The sequence below is a fragment of the Lissotriton vulgaris genome, chromosome 5 (assembly GCF_964263255.1).
Source record: "Lissotriton vulgaris chromosome 5, aLisVul1.2, whole genome shotgun sequence".
NCBI lineage: Eukaryota > Metazoa > Chordata > Amphibia > Caudata > Salamandridae > Lissotriton > Lissotriton vulgaris.
The window spans coordinates 426678481-426695025 of NC_141693.1; the positions used below are offsets into that span (position 1 = coordinate 426678481).

At 46.0% G+C, this 16545-nt stretch overlaps 1 protein-coding gene across 1 annotated transcript in view; it reads right to left on the minus strand.

Moving 5' to 3' along the window:
* The window catches only part of KAT6B (lysine acetyltransferase 6B), a 96356-nt gene extending 88478 nt beyond the window's left edge, over positions 1-7878 (minus strand). Inside the window, exons 1-3 of the mRNA XM_086921817.1 lie at positions 7740-7878; positions 2909-3070; positions 2337-2430 (exon numbers count right to left, since the gene is read on the minus strand). Coding sequence (XP_086777943.1) covers positions 2337-2430; positions 2909-3070; positions 7740-7841 — 358 coding nt within the window. The 5' untranslated portion in view covers positions 7842-7878. The remainder of the gene's footprint in view (positions 1-2336; positions 2431-2908; positions 3071-7739) is intronic.
* Positions 7879-16545: the final 8667 nt, after the last annotated feature.

Sequence of the window (16545 nt, forward strand, 5' to 3'; positions counted from 1 at the left end):
CGTCACCATGCCGAAAACCCTGTGCAGACAAAAGAGCTGCAACAAAAGCCAACTGCTGCCAAAACACGGTAACAGCTTGAGCTCAGAGCCTCCAGAGGCAGACCAGGGAGGACCTGCTGTCTGCAGGAGGAGGCTCTTTCTGAAAGCGGATCTCTTACACCGACTCCTGGGGACCAGCTGCAAACCCTCCCCTCGCTGCTACTACTGCTCTTCCACATTATCTGCGTTTGTACCTTTGCAAGAGGCAGCAACACCGAAGAATCGCCTGACAGAGGCACGGCAGCGGGGGCTGACTGCCCCTGCGCCCCTGTATGTGCACACGGACAGCCCTGGCTCTGCGGAACCGAGTGGCACCTCTCGCCACCTCACATGTACCCCACCACGGCAAATCACGGAGACCGAGAAAGTACAGGGATCGGAAGGGGCCGGAGGAATAAACAGGGCCACGGCCAGGGAGCCAGATGGATGAGGCACGGATGTGCCCATCATGGGGAGCAAGCACCCTTTTCTTGTTTGTTAGTAAGAAGGACTGGCAAAGGCAAGAAAGGAGACCAACTACACCAAGAAATACACCAAAGTGGAATGGCTCCGAAAAACAAAGGCACGTAGGCCACTTGCTGTCCGATTTGTCGGTGAATTCAAATGATACAATCCGGAGCCCCCACCATGATCCACCCAAGAGCTGGTAATAGCTCTGCAATGGTGGGTAGGACGTTTTCCTATCTACTCCTAGAAAAGGAACAAGCACAATGAAGTGTGCACAGAAAAGATAAAATCCCAGCTGTCGTGAGCTGTAATCTATCAGTTATACTCATGGCGATTGTGCCCCTGGCCATATGTCTCGAGTGGGGTGGTATTTCAACCGAGTGAGCAATAGGTTGTCAAATGGCACGCCTAACTAGAAAGGGATTGGGGAACCCCAAAGCAGAACAGCATATGCAGCCTAAAATAGGCACAAGACCGTCTAGCGAGGGCAATTGGATTGGTTAGTGAGTTAAGCCTAGCGGCTGCATTACAAAAATAGGCGAATGCTGGAAGAGACCTTCTACCTCAGCTGATATTTTTATGAATTATAATTCCATAAAATTGAACGTATGAATGAGTTATTAAACATAGCATGTTTTAACATCAGTCCAGCCTGTGAGCAGGCTGTTTTTGATTCTAAAGATAGTAATATAACTGCGACAGCTGAACTCCAGCAAACCGCCCTCTAAGTTTGAGATCCCATCTATGGTGTTCATGGACATGTGGCATGAGTGCGTGGGTTACAAGAAGTGCAAATTTGCACACTCAACCTAGAAGCAACAGTTTGATCCTTTGGAGTGAAAAAAGATACGCAGAAGATATTTAAGATACTGGCAGTACTAGAATGGTGCCAATGAAAACTGGCGAGAAACAAAACTGTGCACCACTAGCCTTAAAAATTTGAGGTCTCATTCACACGCTCAAGTGGTCCAGTGTCGGCAAAAGAAGTGCAACAATGGAACTGATCAGAAAAGGGTGGTGGAAGAAACATGAACCTGGGTTTACTATCAAAAATTTACTTCACTACCTATAGAATAAGTAGAACTGCGCCACCCACCTACCTCTAATTTTCTGCCAATCAGTATCCATTGACCACTGTGGCCTTTAAGGTCTCGAATTTCCATCCAAATTAAACAAATTCACACAGCATGAACCAAAGCAGTCCACCATCATCTGCAAAACGTGGTCCATACAAATGGGAAAAAAGCGAACAATTCCTTATATGCTCAGGCAAGAATACACTTCTCTGCAACGTTTGAGTCACCAGCAATATCTGCTTCAAGGAAGACATCTCTTCTCCTCCCAAATACTGATCTGGCAGTCAGTGTATTTTTGTTTTTCGTGTATAGTTGTGTATCTCTACTCTAGTGGATCTCATGACTCCGAAACATCTACCATAAGATAATGACAGAGCAATCCAATACTGTGCTCTTTCAATGGGTTTCAAAGCCCACTTGACTCCTTATTCTGATGCTTTTTCACACTTCTCATGTCACTTCACTCAATTCCTTTCGGGCACATCGGAGGTTCCTCCTCATAAAACTGCTGCATTAACACATTTGTTTCAGCAAAGCAGTTAAGCGGACTTGTTCTCAATATAACAGATAAAACTGACTTAGTGACTGAATACATATATGTGCTCAAAAGCAGCATTTGGACAGCATAAACTCTACATACGTAACAAGTAACAGACGAATGTATGGCTGGTTCAAAGTAGTCACAATTGCAGATCATGCAATGACTGCTTAAGGAGCACTTGTTCAATGGTAAGAAGAATACACAAAATCTTGGAACAAAAAATAGTTACTTACTGAAGTCTATGAGAAAGCGCCCAAAACCGTGCCGTTGATATTGGGGCATGATCATTATGCATGAGACATTATACTTCTGCTGGCAAAGTTTTTCCTAAGAGAAGGAGAAAGAGTGGAAGTTAACTGAGCGGGCATTTGTGTGCTTTGAACATGTGCGCAGAGTATGCCAACAGTGGGACATACGCAAAATTCAACCATACATGGTTCACAACATTTAACTACAGATGTCGGACTGCTTAATAGATAAGACAACAGCACTTCTTAAAACAGAAAACATGTAAGGATGTTGGAAGAGGTCACAGATTTCCAGAAAAGTGAATCCAGTTAAGGTTGGTTTTGGCACACAGCTAGAGCAAGAACTAGTTTGGTCTGGCATAAGTGTACTAAATGGAGCATTCAGAATTATTTCAAACCACTCGCCAAAGATTTAAAGACAGAAATGTGATACACTGTTGGGCAATGAATAAGGACATCAACATGTAGTCTAAAAATTCTAAGACATGAGGCAGGGCTGGGAGAAGACATAAGAAATATAGGTCAATTCTGCCATAAAGGCAAAGCAACACACTTACCTTTGAGAAATATCCCACCAGATGACATCCTTTTGAGTCATTCTTCGTAAGGACATAGAAAAGGAACGGTTCCACATCATAATATAGGGTTTTATGGTCGAGGAACAACTTGGCTAACAGGCAGAGATTTTGGCAATATATCTTGCTCAGGTTCCCATCAACCTAGGGAAAATAAAAAGATAGTTACTAGCTGGAGGAAATGGCTAGAACATGAACAATCCATAAACCATTTGTAACCTAGCTGAAACCAAACCTGAAAAGCAATGGTAGCCCTATATTAAAGAATGACAGAAGAAAAAACGGTGTTTCTGACCATCTAGGTGTTCAAAAATGTGATATTCATTCCCAAGGACGAAACAGGCACAGCTTGAAGCTGTAACTAAAGTATTATTCACAAAAAACGCCTTAGCAGCCTTACCATCTTCAGGGCAAACTTCACGAACTGCCTTATTCAAACGATGCCTCTCACAAGTTCCATTACGTTTCAAAATACATTAGTATTCTGATGCTCAAACTGAATGTAACACCAAAGCTCAGATACTCTCCACTTGGTACACACAGAAGAAAAAACGTGTTTTCAATCCAGAATAGAAAATAGAACCATCCCATAAGGCCATGACATATTCCACAGAAATGGTGCAAGGTCGTTCTCATCAGAATCCCAGACTCTGACATTACTCATTTGAAGAGCATCTTGCATAAAGGCATCAGACTTGTCCAACAGATGAGCACATGAGCCCCAGGAGAACTACACCGACCCCCATCCACCATTCCTACAAGCCACATCCTTTGAGACCTGGTGTTTCATTTACACAGTAGAGACCACAAAGCAGAGAACTTCCACAATATGATTTGCCATATGCAAAACACAAAAGTGAGTACGAAATAAAAAGGTGAAAAATAGGACAATAGCCAAGAGTGAATAGTCTCACGTATGCATGCACGATCTGGTATAACCTACCAGTCTAGACTCGCTTCTTTTACATTAGGAAGTAGATGGAAACTGATCCTTAAGGAATTTCTCATTGGTCATTGATAAAGATGCTTTCAGAGACTTTAATCTTTCTAACTGATCACTAGACTCGCCACTTCCACCCAGACTATGTATGTACACCATCATAAACCACTCTTCCACGCCAAGTCTTTTGGCAGTATCCTTTGTAGATCTCTAGCATTAAGACAGACTAGCAGGATATATGTGAGAGATCATAAAGCCACCAACTCCATCCAGGACAGAGCATCCAGAGTTCAGAAAAACCCAGCATTGTCAAAACGGCTGGTCAAGACCATGGGAGGATGGGATTATGGTGGTTCAAAGAAGAAATAAACTCTTGGGGGGGAAAATCTAAACATCAAGCAGCCATCAGGCACACATGACATTAAAAGTACATGCTTACAACACCGCCGTCTGCCAATAGCTTTCTGACATGCATTTCAAACCCAAGCTTTAAGCATCTCATAGACCATCATGCTAAGGCGTTATAGAAGTGTTGGTTTATATAAGGTGGCTTAATAATTTGATACATATGCAATTTAAACAGAAAAGCAGTGTCCAAAATTGATGCTCAAACATTTAAGTGTTGAGTGAAAACAGAGAAAGTAGCCTTAATGTATGTGCGACTTAGACGAAGAAATGAGAAGAAAAATGTAAGCTTGAAAAAAATATAGGCTTCTCTGTGAATGCATGCTTTAATTTTCTTGGAGGGGCTGGATTAAAGTCTTGAACAAATAGGTAGCCATAGCAACATTTTACTAAGTGACCAGATATTCTCTTTACTCTAGAGTGCTGGTTTAAATAGAGAAACAAATAGTATCCTAGCCAAGATCTACATACACACAGCCGTCCATTTCTAATAATTCAAAGTTTTGGACTGACAAACGTGAGATTCACTCACCCACCGCTAAAAGTAGTTTCCTACCCACCTCCAGGAAACCCATGAATGGCTTGTAGAATACAGCTTTGAATGCTTTGTGTCTGCATCGGAGGAGTAAAAGTTACAGCTAGAACGGAAGCTACCAGCTACACATAAAATAAACTTCGAAATATACATTTAAACAAAGCACTAACATGCATCTGAAGGTAATAGACAGATGTTACTCTAGCTGTTGGGCATAAAGGGTTGGTACAAGACAGAAAAGATACTTCTGAAGTCTAAGTTCCACGTACAGCAACGAATAAAGGGCTGGTACTTGGATCTTAAGAAACAAACCGCAGTTTAGAGTCGATGAGGCATGTTCTGAGAAGTGAGTCATGGCAAGACAGTTTTTCTAGTACTCCTTCACTGCTGCCAAGATTAACAGAGCAAAGCAGCTAATGCATCCACTCCCACATGCAACCCCAGTGATGCATTTAAGATCTTGCATTACAGAATCCAAGCAGTCCAGCCAAGAGCAATTAAGGGATTTTTGGGGAAGACTTTAGAAAGGTCTAGCTATGTATTTGGCGGAAGAACACAAAATGAATGTGAAAGGGGCAACAGTGGGAAATAACCTACTTGCCTCTGGCAGTTACGGCTATCAAATTAGCGGTGTCAGCTGATGGGCAGCTAAAACCCAAAGGAGGAAAGAGCTGAAGGACAAGTTGAAAAAGTTGCACAAGCAAATGTTGTCGATGGTTCAAATGCAGTGTTTCATCCTTGGAAAGCAGCAGCTACATTCACATAATTGCTGAGGATTTGGAGGTATTTTGAAGGTGTCGATAGCGGCCTACAGGATTGTTTTAAAAGGAAAAAGATAGTGACAGGCTCCAAAATGAGTAGTCCAATGATGTGGGTTCTGGCAAATCGAAACATGAAAACTATAAGTGTTGCAATGTGAGTACTCAGCCGGTCACATGTAACTTCATGTCAAAAGAATTTTTGATAGAGGCTCATAGTATTTCAGAAAGCTTGAGCAAATTAAAAGGGGAAAACCAATTCTCACAGTACACATGGTACAGAAAGACCACAATATCATAAGCTAGAAAACCAATCTTCCCACCATTAAATACATTCCTTTTAAGGTGTTAAGATCACATATCTTCTGATAAAGCATGTCTTCCAGTGTATTCCTTAAGTAATAAGCTCTAAACTGCTCAACGAAGATCACTAATAAAACCATCCCATCTGTGGTACTATTATGGCCATTCTTGTGCAGAGACCTGAACGAGAATTCCTAGATCTTTTTCAAGTGTTACAATATCGGACCCAAAATAGTACCCCTAGGTTACAGAAAGCAAAGAACAATATGTTGGGATTGGATTTCTGTCAGGAGTCTTGTTTTTGTTCAATATAGGTAAACTGCAGATCGAGTGCTGCAGGTGCCCTCCAGACCAGCACTGCAAATTAGACTTTCTAACAGCTGCGCTTTCGAGAATTCCTAGGGCGACATCAGGCGGGTTGGGTCCAATGCCGGTTTGGGCTCCAACATGGATATAGTCTACCATCGGGTCGGTATCTGCGTCAGTATGGTGGGAACTGCCATGACTCTTAGGTCCTGTGTAAAAAATCTGTACTGGGGTTAGGAAGGGCAAGAAAATAAATTCCAAGGGGGCAGGCTGCATTGGGGGAGGACACCAGTGGTAACAAGAGTTGAGGCCCACTCTGCACTGTGGGGTCCGAATGCACACCACAGGAAGCCGTGATTGTGACAAATATTTGCAGCATGGCCTCCTTGAAGGCAGCTATCTGCTACACAGATCGATGATGGCCCAGGGAACTCTAGGCACGATGGAATCAGCTGATGACTCAGTTCTAAAACGTCAAAGGGTGTAATGTTCATCTTAACACTATGACTTAACTGAAGACTTGGAGAAGGAAGAGGATTGCTCATGGCAACGGCATCAAGACAGACTGGCCCCTCAACCTGGAGCGAGAGCAAGACCTGTGCTTAGATAACCTCCTCTTGTACTCATCGATGTAGATTTCCACCTCCGAGTCTCCAAATGCCTTGGAATGCAGGAGGGGCACACTTGTTGCACAACTTAAGAGTTGCAGCCCAAGCATCACAGACACACCTACTGCAGGTCTGACATACAGCTGCTTCCTGCAGTTTCCGCACTGCTTGAATCCCATTGTTTTCAGTGGGGACATCTTTTCTCAAAACTTTGAAAACATTTTTGAGCCGTTGGAACACCAACAAAGTTGAGAGCAGAGCTGCAAAACCACGTGGGAAGGTGTGGTAGGAAAGGATCCAAAGTCAACATGCAGGATAACAATTGTATTAGGCTCCACTTTATCTCTTCCAGGGACCCCCAGAGCCACACAACCCCAGCATGTGGGAGTCCTGCAGTTGAAGTTTTCATGATCCTGTCTAGCACATGGTGGACATTCTATGGATGAAAAATCTGCGGTTAGAAGTATCCATAGGAAGCTTGTACATGTGGAAAAGACGCATGGAACCATTTTGATAACTCAAAACTAAGATACCCTAACTACTTTCAATGTCAGAGAAGTTAAACAGTTATGACCTTTCATTTTGACCTGGCAAGGACAGAGCAGCACGACAGAATAACTGCATTGAGAAGCTACAAGGAAAGCAGATACAGAACCTGAAAATCCGGTGCGTCCTATTTTACGCACCCAGGAACAGAAGTAGTATGTATGAAAAAAGCCTAGAGAGCCGGGTCCTGCAAAATGCACTCTGAGGGCACAAACATTACAACCTCGCATTGTTTCTACTCAAACAGAAAAGGAAACGCTCATGGGATAAAATACTGTACGTTATAGAACAGCTGGAGATTACAAATCACTTCCACAAACAAAACATGGCTGACTCACTGTATGCAGAAGGGCAAACTACTTTCTGTAGAGCAATGTGGCTTTGATTCTACCAGAGCCTTGAACATACCCACCTCGAAAACAGAAAGGTCATCTTTTCGGTATATTTCATTCGCAGGAGGATGAAACCAGCCACATTTCTTTGAATGTCTCTCCAAAATGCTTTTGCTTTTCATATATCGGAGACAGAACTCACACAAGTAGAGCTTCGACAATCTGTTAGAGGTATGAAGAAAAAAAAACTTTTTTAGTGTACCACAAACATGCAAAAACAGAGCGTCCTCTCGTAAACATTTACAGAGACAAACAGTTGTCATGTTACATTTCCTTCAGTGTCTTTCTTATACCTGCAAAAAAATTATGTTAAATTTTTAATGTTAAGCTTCTAATCTTTACTACGCGTTCTAATGGGTTCTTTTTGCAACAAAGCCCTACAAAAATGCCAATTTATCGCCGAATCTTTCATTTATGCTTAGCATAACCGCGCATCAAAGAGTTACAACGATCTTAATCTTTAAAGAGCGAATAGTTCTTGAAACATCACATCAGCTACTATTTCGAGGTGTAAAAATAACGTATTTTCCATGGCTCAATAATTCATTAGAGCGGTATGAAGAACTATATACAAAAGCAACTCATTAGTAATGAAAGGGTCAGCTGAAGCTTTTCTCAAGAATTCTGCATGCGAGGGTAATCTCACAGATGCAATTAGTCAATACCTTATGATAAACTAAACCGGACCAGCCGGTTGCATGAAAGGGGTGGCTTTCTCAGCTACAATTTGTGCAGTTTAGCAACAGAGGAATTCTAGGTCAGGACCGGAGGCTTCGGATTATGCTTTTCTTCCTTCGCTTTATTACATAAATCAAAAACACAGCAGCCTTAGAAAAGCTCCAATCATTTTCAAACTGCAGAAAAATTAGAAACAAAACGACTTTCAAAGTTCATCAGTCCAGGAATAAACTACAGCTCCCATGAGCCTTCGAACATTAGTCCTTCAGCTATCTCCACTCCCAGTATGTTAGACACTCCTTCCACAAACTTCCTCCTCTTTCTTCGCTGCTCACGTCCCGCAGCAGTCAGTTAAGTGAAAATTTTTATCTTGCTTGTGTTGGGCTGTGTCAGTTAAGTGAAAATTTTTATCTTGCTTGTGTTGGGCTGTGAGAATGTACTTTCCCGTCCAGGGTCGGACGGAGATGTGTTGGGCTCTGTTGCGGTTTCTGTGACGTTTTTTCCCTACAGAGCCCCCAGTCGCGGGAGCGTTCTCGCTCCTTTCGCGGCGTTTGTCCCGGCGGCGGTGCGGTGATAATAGCGCCCGCCAGAAGGCGCCTGTACGTCTCGCCTGCTCCTTGGCGCGCATCCCTTCACTCTGAGAAGACGCGCGGAGGAGCCGGCCTGCTACGGAGCTTTGCCCTCTCCACCCCTTAACGCCCGGTGCACCGGGTCTGTATCTGGCCCAAAATTACCATTTGTGACGCCTTGCGGGGTCTGTATTTGGCGGCAGTGACCGCGTGAAGCGCCGATCGGCGAAAGCATGTTTCTAACATTTGTGTGGTTGAACGCGCATTGGGGGTCGTTAGACCCGGTCCCTGTGTGGAGGGTCAGCACGTTTGGGGGCTTTGACGTGCGGCCTACCTCGCCAGTTTCGCTGGCCCAAAAAGTCATCGCAGTCTAAATTGTCTGCCCATATTTTGTTCCCCGACGCCCTCTGTAGAGAGGAGATTGTTCATAGTGCAGTTTGGCCTCAGGTGCTCAGTGTTTAGCTTGACCGCCATGGAGCAAGGGGATTATTTTGAGGAACCCCACTCCTACTTACAGGATGAGGAGTTTTACCAAGCAGTCGACAGCTCTATTTATCGCTGTGTGACTGAGGTGGTGGGTCCCATGGAGGACCGGTTGTCTGCACGCATTGTAGAGGAGTGCGCCAAACTGGCGCAGGCCCATTTGGGAGCGCCTACTGGCCTCCCAGGCCCCTCAGGTGAGGGCCCTCCCGCACCAAAGAAACCCTACAGGGAAGGGACTCCGGAAGGGGGGCAAGGGGTGGACAGAGGCGCCTTTGAGCGTCTCAGACGTTTTCTGGGCCAAGGCGACTGCTGGCCCCCCTGCGCCACTTTCGGACCCTGAACCTTCTGTGGTTTCGGAGACCGCACCTCCGTGTCCAGGGTTGGATTCCCCGGATACTGATGATGACTGGGAGTCGGTCCGCTCTTGGCGCCCCTCGGGCTCGGCCGCTGAGTTGCCCCGGTATAGTTCCGGCATGTTGGACCCGGATGAGATTATGCTGTGCGCGGTCCGCTGCCTGGACGCCGGGAGACACGGTGGCAAAGTTCGTGGCAGGTCGCCTGCGCAAACCTTTAGAAAAAGACGCATGGGGCTGCCTACGAGGGGAGTGTCCGAGGCCCACTTTGGAGGGTAAGGTGGCCCTGACGCCCGAATTAGACGCAAAAATGGGCACCTTCCTCGCAAAATTTATGAAGGATCCACGTAAAGGCATCGACCGTTCCTGGCGGTCATGCCAGGATAAGTTGTTGGATGCAGTGGGGCCCGCCACAAAGATCCTCGATATGGCGGAGGAGGCGAAAGCCAATGGCACGGTTATTTCCCTTGAGGTCTTATCCAATTGGGCTCAGAGAGTAATCATTTTTTTAGGGAACGCCAACTGCGCCCTCTCCACCGAACGACGGAGATCCCCGCTTATCAAGCTGGACCCGAAACTAGGTGACTTGGCTTCTTCGGAAGCGGGGGCGGTCGCCCAGGGCGCCTCTTTGGCGAGCCTCTCATTAAAGAGCTCGGCAAATTAGTGTCCACGTTCACTTCGCTGGACAAAGCACAGTCCAGCATTAAGAGTGTTCCAGCAGCGTTTTTCCCAAGGGGCCGGTCGGGGCAGGGGCCGCCCGACCGGCCACACAGGGCAACATGCCAACGGTAGAGGGCAAGGCTCCGGCAGAGGCCAATACCAGACCTCAGCGAACTTCAATAACTTTTACCCCACAAGAGGGCAACGCTTCGGCGGTCGAGGCTTCTGCAAGAACACTGGACCCCATACCTCCAACGGTAAGTGTACGGTCTTCGGACAAGGTTCTCATGGGGGGCAGCTTAGCAGCCTTTTACGAGGAGTGGGCGTCGCTCACTGCAGACGCATGGGTTCTACAAACCGTGCGGGGGTTCCATATAGATTTCTACGACCAGCCATTTCAGATGTGCCCTCCGCGGCCGATCATTTTTTCCGAGTCAGACGCGCGCTTGATAGACGAAGAGGTCTCGGAGTTACTCCAAAAAGGGGCCATTCGCCTATCAACGAGACATCCTGCTGGTTTCCTCAGCAATGTCTTCCTAGTAGACAAGACGGATGGGGGCAAACGTCCTGTGATCAACCTCAAAGAGTTCAACGGTTGGTTGGTTTACCGTCACTTCAAAATGGAGGGGATTCACCTCCTTCGAGATGTGCTCCTCCCACGGGACTAGATGGTGAGGCTGGATCTAAAGGACGCTTATTTGGTTGTACCCATCCTTCCTCCACATCGACGTTTCCTTCAGTTTTTCTGGAAGGACAGAGTGTTCGAATTCACCGCCCTTCCCTTCAGTCTTTCCTCGGCCCCTTGGTGCTTCACGAAAGTGCTGCACCCGGTGGGAGAGTTCCTGCGGGGACAGGGTATTCGGATGATAGTCTATCTGGACGATATTCTCTTGATGGGCCAGTGCCCGGTGCTCTTCAATGGTCAACTCCAGCAGGCGGTCCAGCTTCTCCAGAGGCTGGGTTTCGTCATCAACGGGTCCAAGTCGGTTCTGGTTCCGTGTCAAAAAATTACATTTCTGGGTTTTGTCATAGACTCCGTCGGAGCCTCCCCCAGTCTTCCCTCGAAGAAGATGGCCAAGATCATGCATACGTTACGGCAGACGATTTCCAAGGACCGGACTTCTCTGCGACAGGTAGCCAGAGTGGTGTGACTTCTGTCGTCCTCCATTCAGGCAATTTTCCCGGGCCCGTTCCACTACAGAGCGCTCCAGCGCCTCAAGGCCCGACACCTCCGAAGGGGCGGTTCAATACGTCAACCACCTGGGAGGCCCTCGCTCCTGAGCTCTGGCAGATTTGGCGAAGGAGTTCTGGGACTATTGCCTTTCGCACCACATATCAGTGACGGCGGAATACCTACTGGGTCAGGCCAATCAGGTGGCGGACTGGCACTCCAGGCACCTGAGGGATGCCAGTCAGTGGATGTTAGACATCCCGGTCTTCCAGTGGCTGAACGCCCGCTGGGGTCCGTTTTCGGTGGATCTGTTTGCGTCCCGACTGGACCACCAACTTCCAAGATTTTTCAGTTGGAGGCCGGATCCGCTTGCGGAGGCCACGGACGCTTTCCTCCAGGATTGGAGCCAGGAGAGGTCTTATGCGTTCCCTCCGTTCGATGATAATACAGACGGCGGCTCAGGTGCGCCGTCAGGAGGTGGAGATGGTGTTGGTTGCGCCACTCTGGAGGTCTCAAGTCTGGTTTCCAGTTCTTCTGGAACTTTCTTGGGATTTTCCAATCCTACTCCCCCAGTTTCCTCACCTCTTGCTCAACCCGGATCGGGAACCTCATCCTCTCATCATGCAGGGCTCTCTCCACCTCATGGCATGGAGGCTTTCCGGAAACGTTGGTCACTCCCGGGCCTTTCGGGATCGGCTGAGGCCTGCTCTCCAAGGCCTGGGCTGATAGCACGGCGAAGCGCTACAAATCCGCTTGGCTTAAATGGATGCGTTGGTGTCTTCAAAGGGACCTGGATCCCGTGGTCGCAGGACTCGTTCCGATCTTGAACTTTCTAGCCGAATTGGCAACTAAGGGCCTAGCCTATAGGACAATTAACACAATGCGTTCCGCAATCTCAGCAGGTCATCAACCTGTGGAGGGTTCCCCAGTGGGGGAACATCCTTTTGTTTGCCGACTTTTACGGGGTGTTCGTCTCTCCTTACCACCGGAACCCCGATATTCGGTCCTTTGGGACGTAAATGGGGTCCTAAACCTGTTCCTGTCCTGGCAGGCTAACGCTCATTTGTCCTTGAAGGAGCTGTCAGCTAAATTGGCTATGCTCCTGTGTTTGGTTTCTTGCCGACGGGTGTCGGATGTACGCGCCCTAGACATGTCGGCGCGAGTTTTTTCCCCGGACGGGGTTACTTTTCAAGTGGGACGTCGTACGAAGTCTGCGTCACGAACTATCTCGTACCCAGCCTTTGTGGACACTCCAAAGTTGTGCGTCGTGCAGTGTTTGAAGGCTTATGAGGTCATGACGTTGGATATCCGCCCTCCGGGCGAGCAACAATTACCAATTGCCCTGCGAAAACCACACAGAGCAGTCTCTTCCCCCACCATTGCAAGGTGGATGCGTTGGGTCATGCAGGAGGCAGGCATTGATACTAAACGTTTTGGAGCTCACTCTGCCAGGGGAGCAATGGCTTCTAAGGCGTTTTCAGTGGGAGCTCGTCTGGAGGATTTAATGCGTGCAGCAGATTGGTCCTCGGACTCCACGTTTAAAAGGTTTTATTTTAAACCGGTGGTGGATCTAGCTCAATTGGTAGTGAGTAAGCTTTAAAACTAGCATAATCCGAAGCCTCCGGTCCTGACATAGAATCGAAATTTGCCTAGCTTACGTAACGGTAAGTTTCAATTCTATTAAGGACACGGAGGCGAGGATTATCCCACCCTGGAGTTCGTCGATTATGAACCCGCCCGTATGTCTAAGTAAATCGTTTTCCATTTACATTGTGCATGTTCTTAAGGCAGTCTTGATGATGTCCTCATTTTGGTAGCTATCACCAGATTGTTGCTGCTGCTCTTACGCTGTTGTGTTTTCCGCTAGGAAATGACGGTTCCAAACAGGACCAGTGAGGAATGTGCGTAACCAGCGCGAAGAAAGAGGAGGAAGTTTGAGGAAGGACTGTAACATACTGGGAGTGGAGATAGCTGAAGGACTAATGTTCGAAGGCTCATGGGAGCTGTAGTTTATTCCTGGACTGATGAACTTTGAAAAAGTCGTTTTGTTTTTAATTTTTCTGCAGTTTGAAAATGGATTGGAGCTTTTCTAAGGCTGCTGTGTTTTTGATTTATGTAATAAAGCGAAGGAAGAAAAGCATAATCCTCGCCTCCGTGTCCTTAATAGAATTGAAACTTACCGTTACGTAAGCTAGGCAAATTTCGATTCTCTGGCGATGAAGCCAGCCTCTCAGAAGGAAGATCAAAAGGACATTCCAAGCTAGGCCAATAGAAGCAGCCCAGCGCAGTGTCTTACTAGTCAGCAAATTAAACATACTAGCCTTGAGAAAGATGGGATTCTGCAGAAATAATAAAACGAGACCGCTTTTGGGACCCATTAGATGCCCGGGTATATTTTAGCCAAGCAGCATAGCTTTGCAGAGGCTAAACAATAAAAAAATAAAAGTATTACGTGGCTGCCTTTTTTTTCTTGTTCGCTATCGATCAGTTGTCTGGGTAACTAAGAAAAAAATTTTAAAACGTTTTTTATGCGGGTGGGGCAGGCAACGTGGGGAAAGGGGCTGGAAGCAACAGCGCGTGGGTGGTAACGAAACTTGAGGGGACCCCCTACAAGATATGCTGATGGGGACCCCACCACGTGTCTCCCCACGCCAATAAATCCAGTAAATATATGATTGTGGGATGAATTATAGTACAGATATAGATTGCCCATAGTGAAACCAGCAGACCTAACTTCTATTTATTACATTTGTATTTTGTTTTCAGGTACACAAAACATAAGTTAATTTTACTAAAAAATTATTTAAAAAATCCAATTTAAAAAACATTACATCATTAACTGTAACATACCACTTGAATAAAAATCAATTCTTTACCCAACATAGAAACAAAAAAATGGATTCCCAGTCTCCCTGCGATTCACAAAGTCATAGGGTTTGCAACCACAAAATAGATTTTTAACATGCACTAAACCCATTTTGCAATTCAGTTAAGCCCTTCAGACTACCCTTTCAACAATCATTCCCTTACAGTGGCCTGACATTATCCGCCTAGTAAAATCATGTGCTTGGTCCTCATCCTCGCAGGTCTGTAGACAGTGCTTTGGTATCACAGACTCCTTTGTTATACACGAGAAGGATTTTAATTTGGAAACTAAAATTGAAATGCTCTTATTCCAGTACGAAAATACAACGTACTTTGTTATACACATATATAGCATGTAATACTTTTCCTTCATTTTTTACACAATCATCCCTTAGACCCTACACAGTGATGTCAAATGTTTCCAATTTAGGTGTGAGATTGCTGATGCATTGCACTCTGGTACTTGTAGTCCTGTCTATATTGGGAAAATCAAAATAAGAATCAGGTTGCAAAAAAATAGATACATCCGACAAGAAAGGTTGAGATCTCTGCGTTACAATACAACAACTTAATATGGTTATTTAAAAATTGAATTCACTAAATCTTTTTATTTAACACAAAGGCAATCTGCTTTGTAGACTACTTTGGTTTAAAAAAAATGCACAAAGTGCATGGAAAAATTTAAGTAAAGCTGGTCTCCCGTTTTTCATTGTTGTGCTTTTAATGGTATAAAAGCATAATGGTAATTTTTTTTAACTATATGTATTGCATGTTGCTTTTTAACTTTTGGCATTCTAACCAGATCATTTAAGAGGAAACATTGGGAAATCACTTGCAATGACTACCATTTAATGTCCTGGCTGGCATTTATTAACCCTTATAAACACATACCTTTAACAGTTACAGAAGAAAACACTTTAAAATGTATTTTCAACTGCCCTAATGACCCCTGACTGATAACCTAATCAAACAGAGAGAAAGGCAATGTTAACATGAATACAGATTATTTCATATAAAATTCTACTTAAGTGGAGCAGTGCTCTATCATGCTCTCCTACAGCGTAGACCCAGGGGTAGGGGGCACCCACCCACACATGCAAGGTATTTTGTTTCTCGGGGTATGCTGCACACTGCAGCTGCTTTAGAGAGATATGTTGCACAGGCATGCTGAGGGGGCCACCATCATGTAGAGAAAACTGCCCCCCTTCCCCCGTGGGCTGTTCCTTACATCCCAGGTGGGGGAAGAAGCAACACTGAGGGCAGGGTGGATGGGAAGCAACACAGAGGTAGGGAGGCAGAAGGGCAAGAGCAATATGAAGCTAGCGGAGATAAGCACATAGGCGGGAGAGGACTGAGCAGGCAAGGCAGAAGAGTACACGAAGGAGACAGCTGGAAAAAGCATGCACTCTCAGGGAGGGCTAAACAAAAATAAAAAAGTGGTGCTTAGAAAGAAAGCAGTGGAAGGGCACAAGTAATGTGTCCACGCTCCCAGGAAGGGTCCACACAAGTGAAAGGAACGGCGACACAAGCTGACAAATAAGTAGCAAGCAACTGAGTGAACAGTAAAGCCAACAAATTGTATGCAATGGGAGGGAGCCACCAAGTTCACTGTAAGCTAACAATGTGTCAGAACAGCCTGCGCATGTCCAGTAGGCAAGACCTAAAAATAAGAACTGGTCACTTTAATGTGTTTATTCTCCCAAACAACAGTTTTTGTAGTCCACCATTCTCCACATACAGAGATAACGTTAAAGTCTCCAGTTAATTAGGCGGTCACATTTTTTGTGGAACTCCACTGCCTAGGCAGAAGAGGATCTATGAAAATATTTTTACCAAAAAAAAACAGATGTTAACCCCTTCACTGCGACGGCTATTCCGCCGCAGTGCTAAGGGGGCTGGGCGGCCGCATGCTGGTGACGGAACCGCTCCGTCACCAGCCTCGGTCGAGCTGTGCACATGACGGAGCGGTTCCGTCATTGCCCGCCCCGCTCAATGGAACGTCCAGCGCAGGCGCGGAATTCGCGCCGCGCAGGCGTTCCGAGCGTGC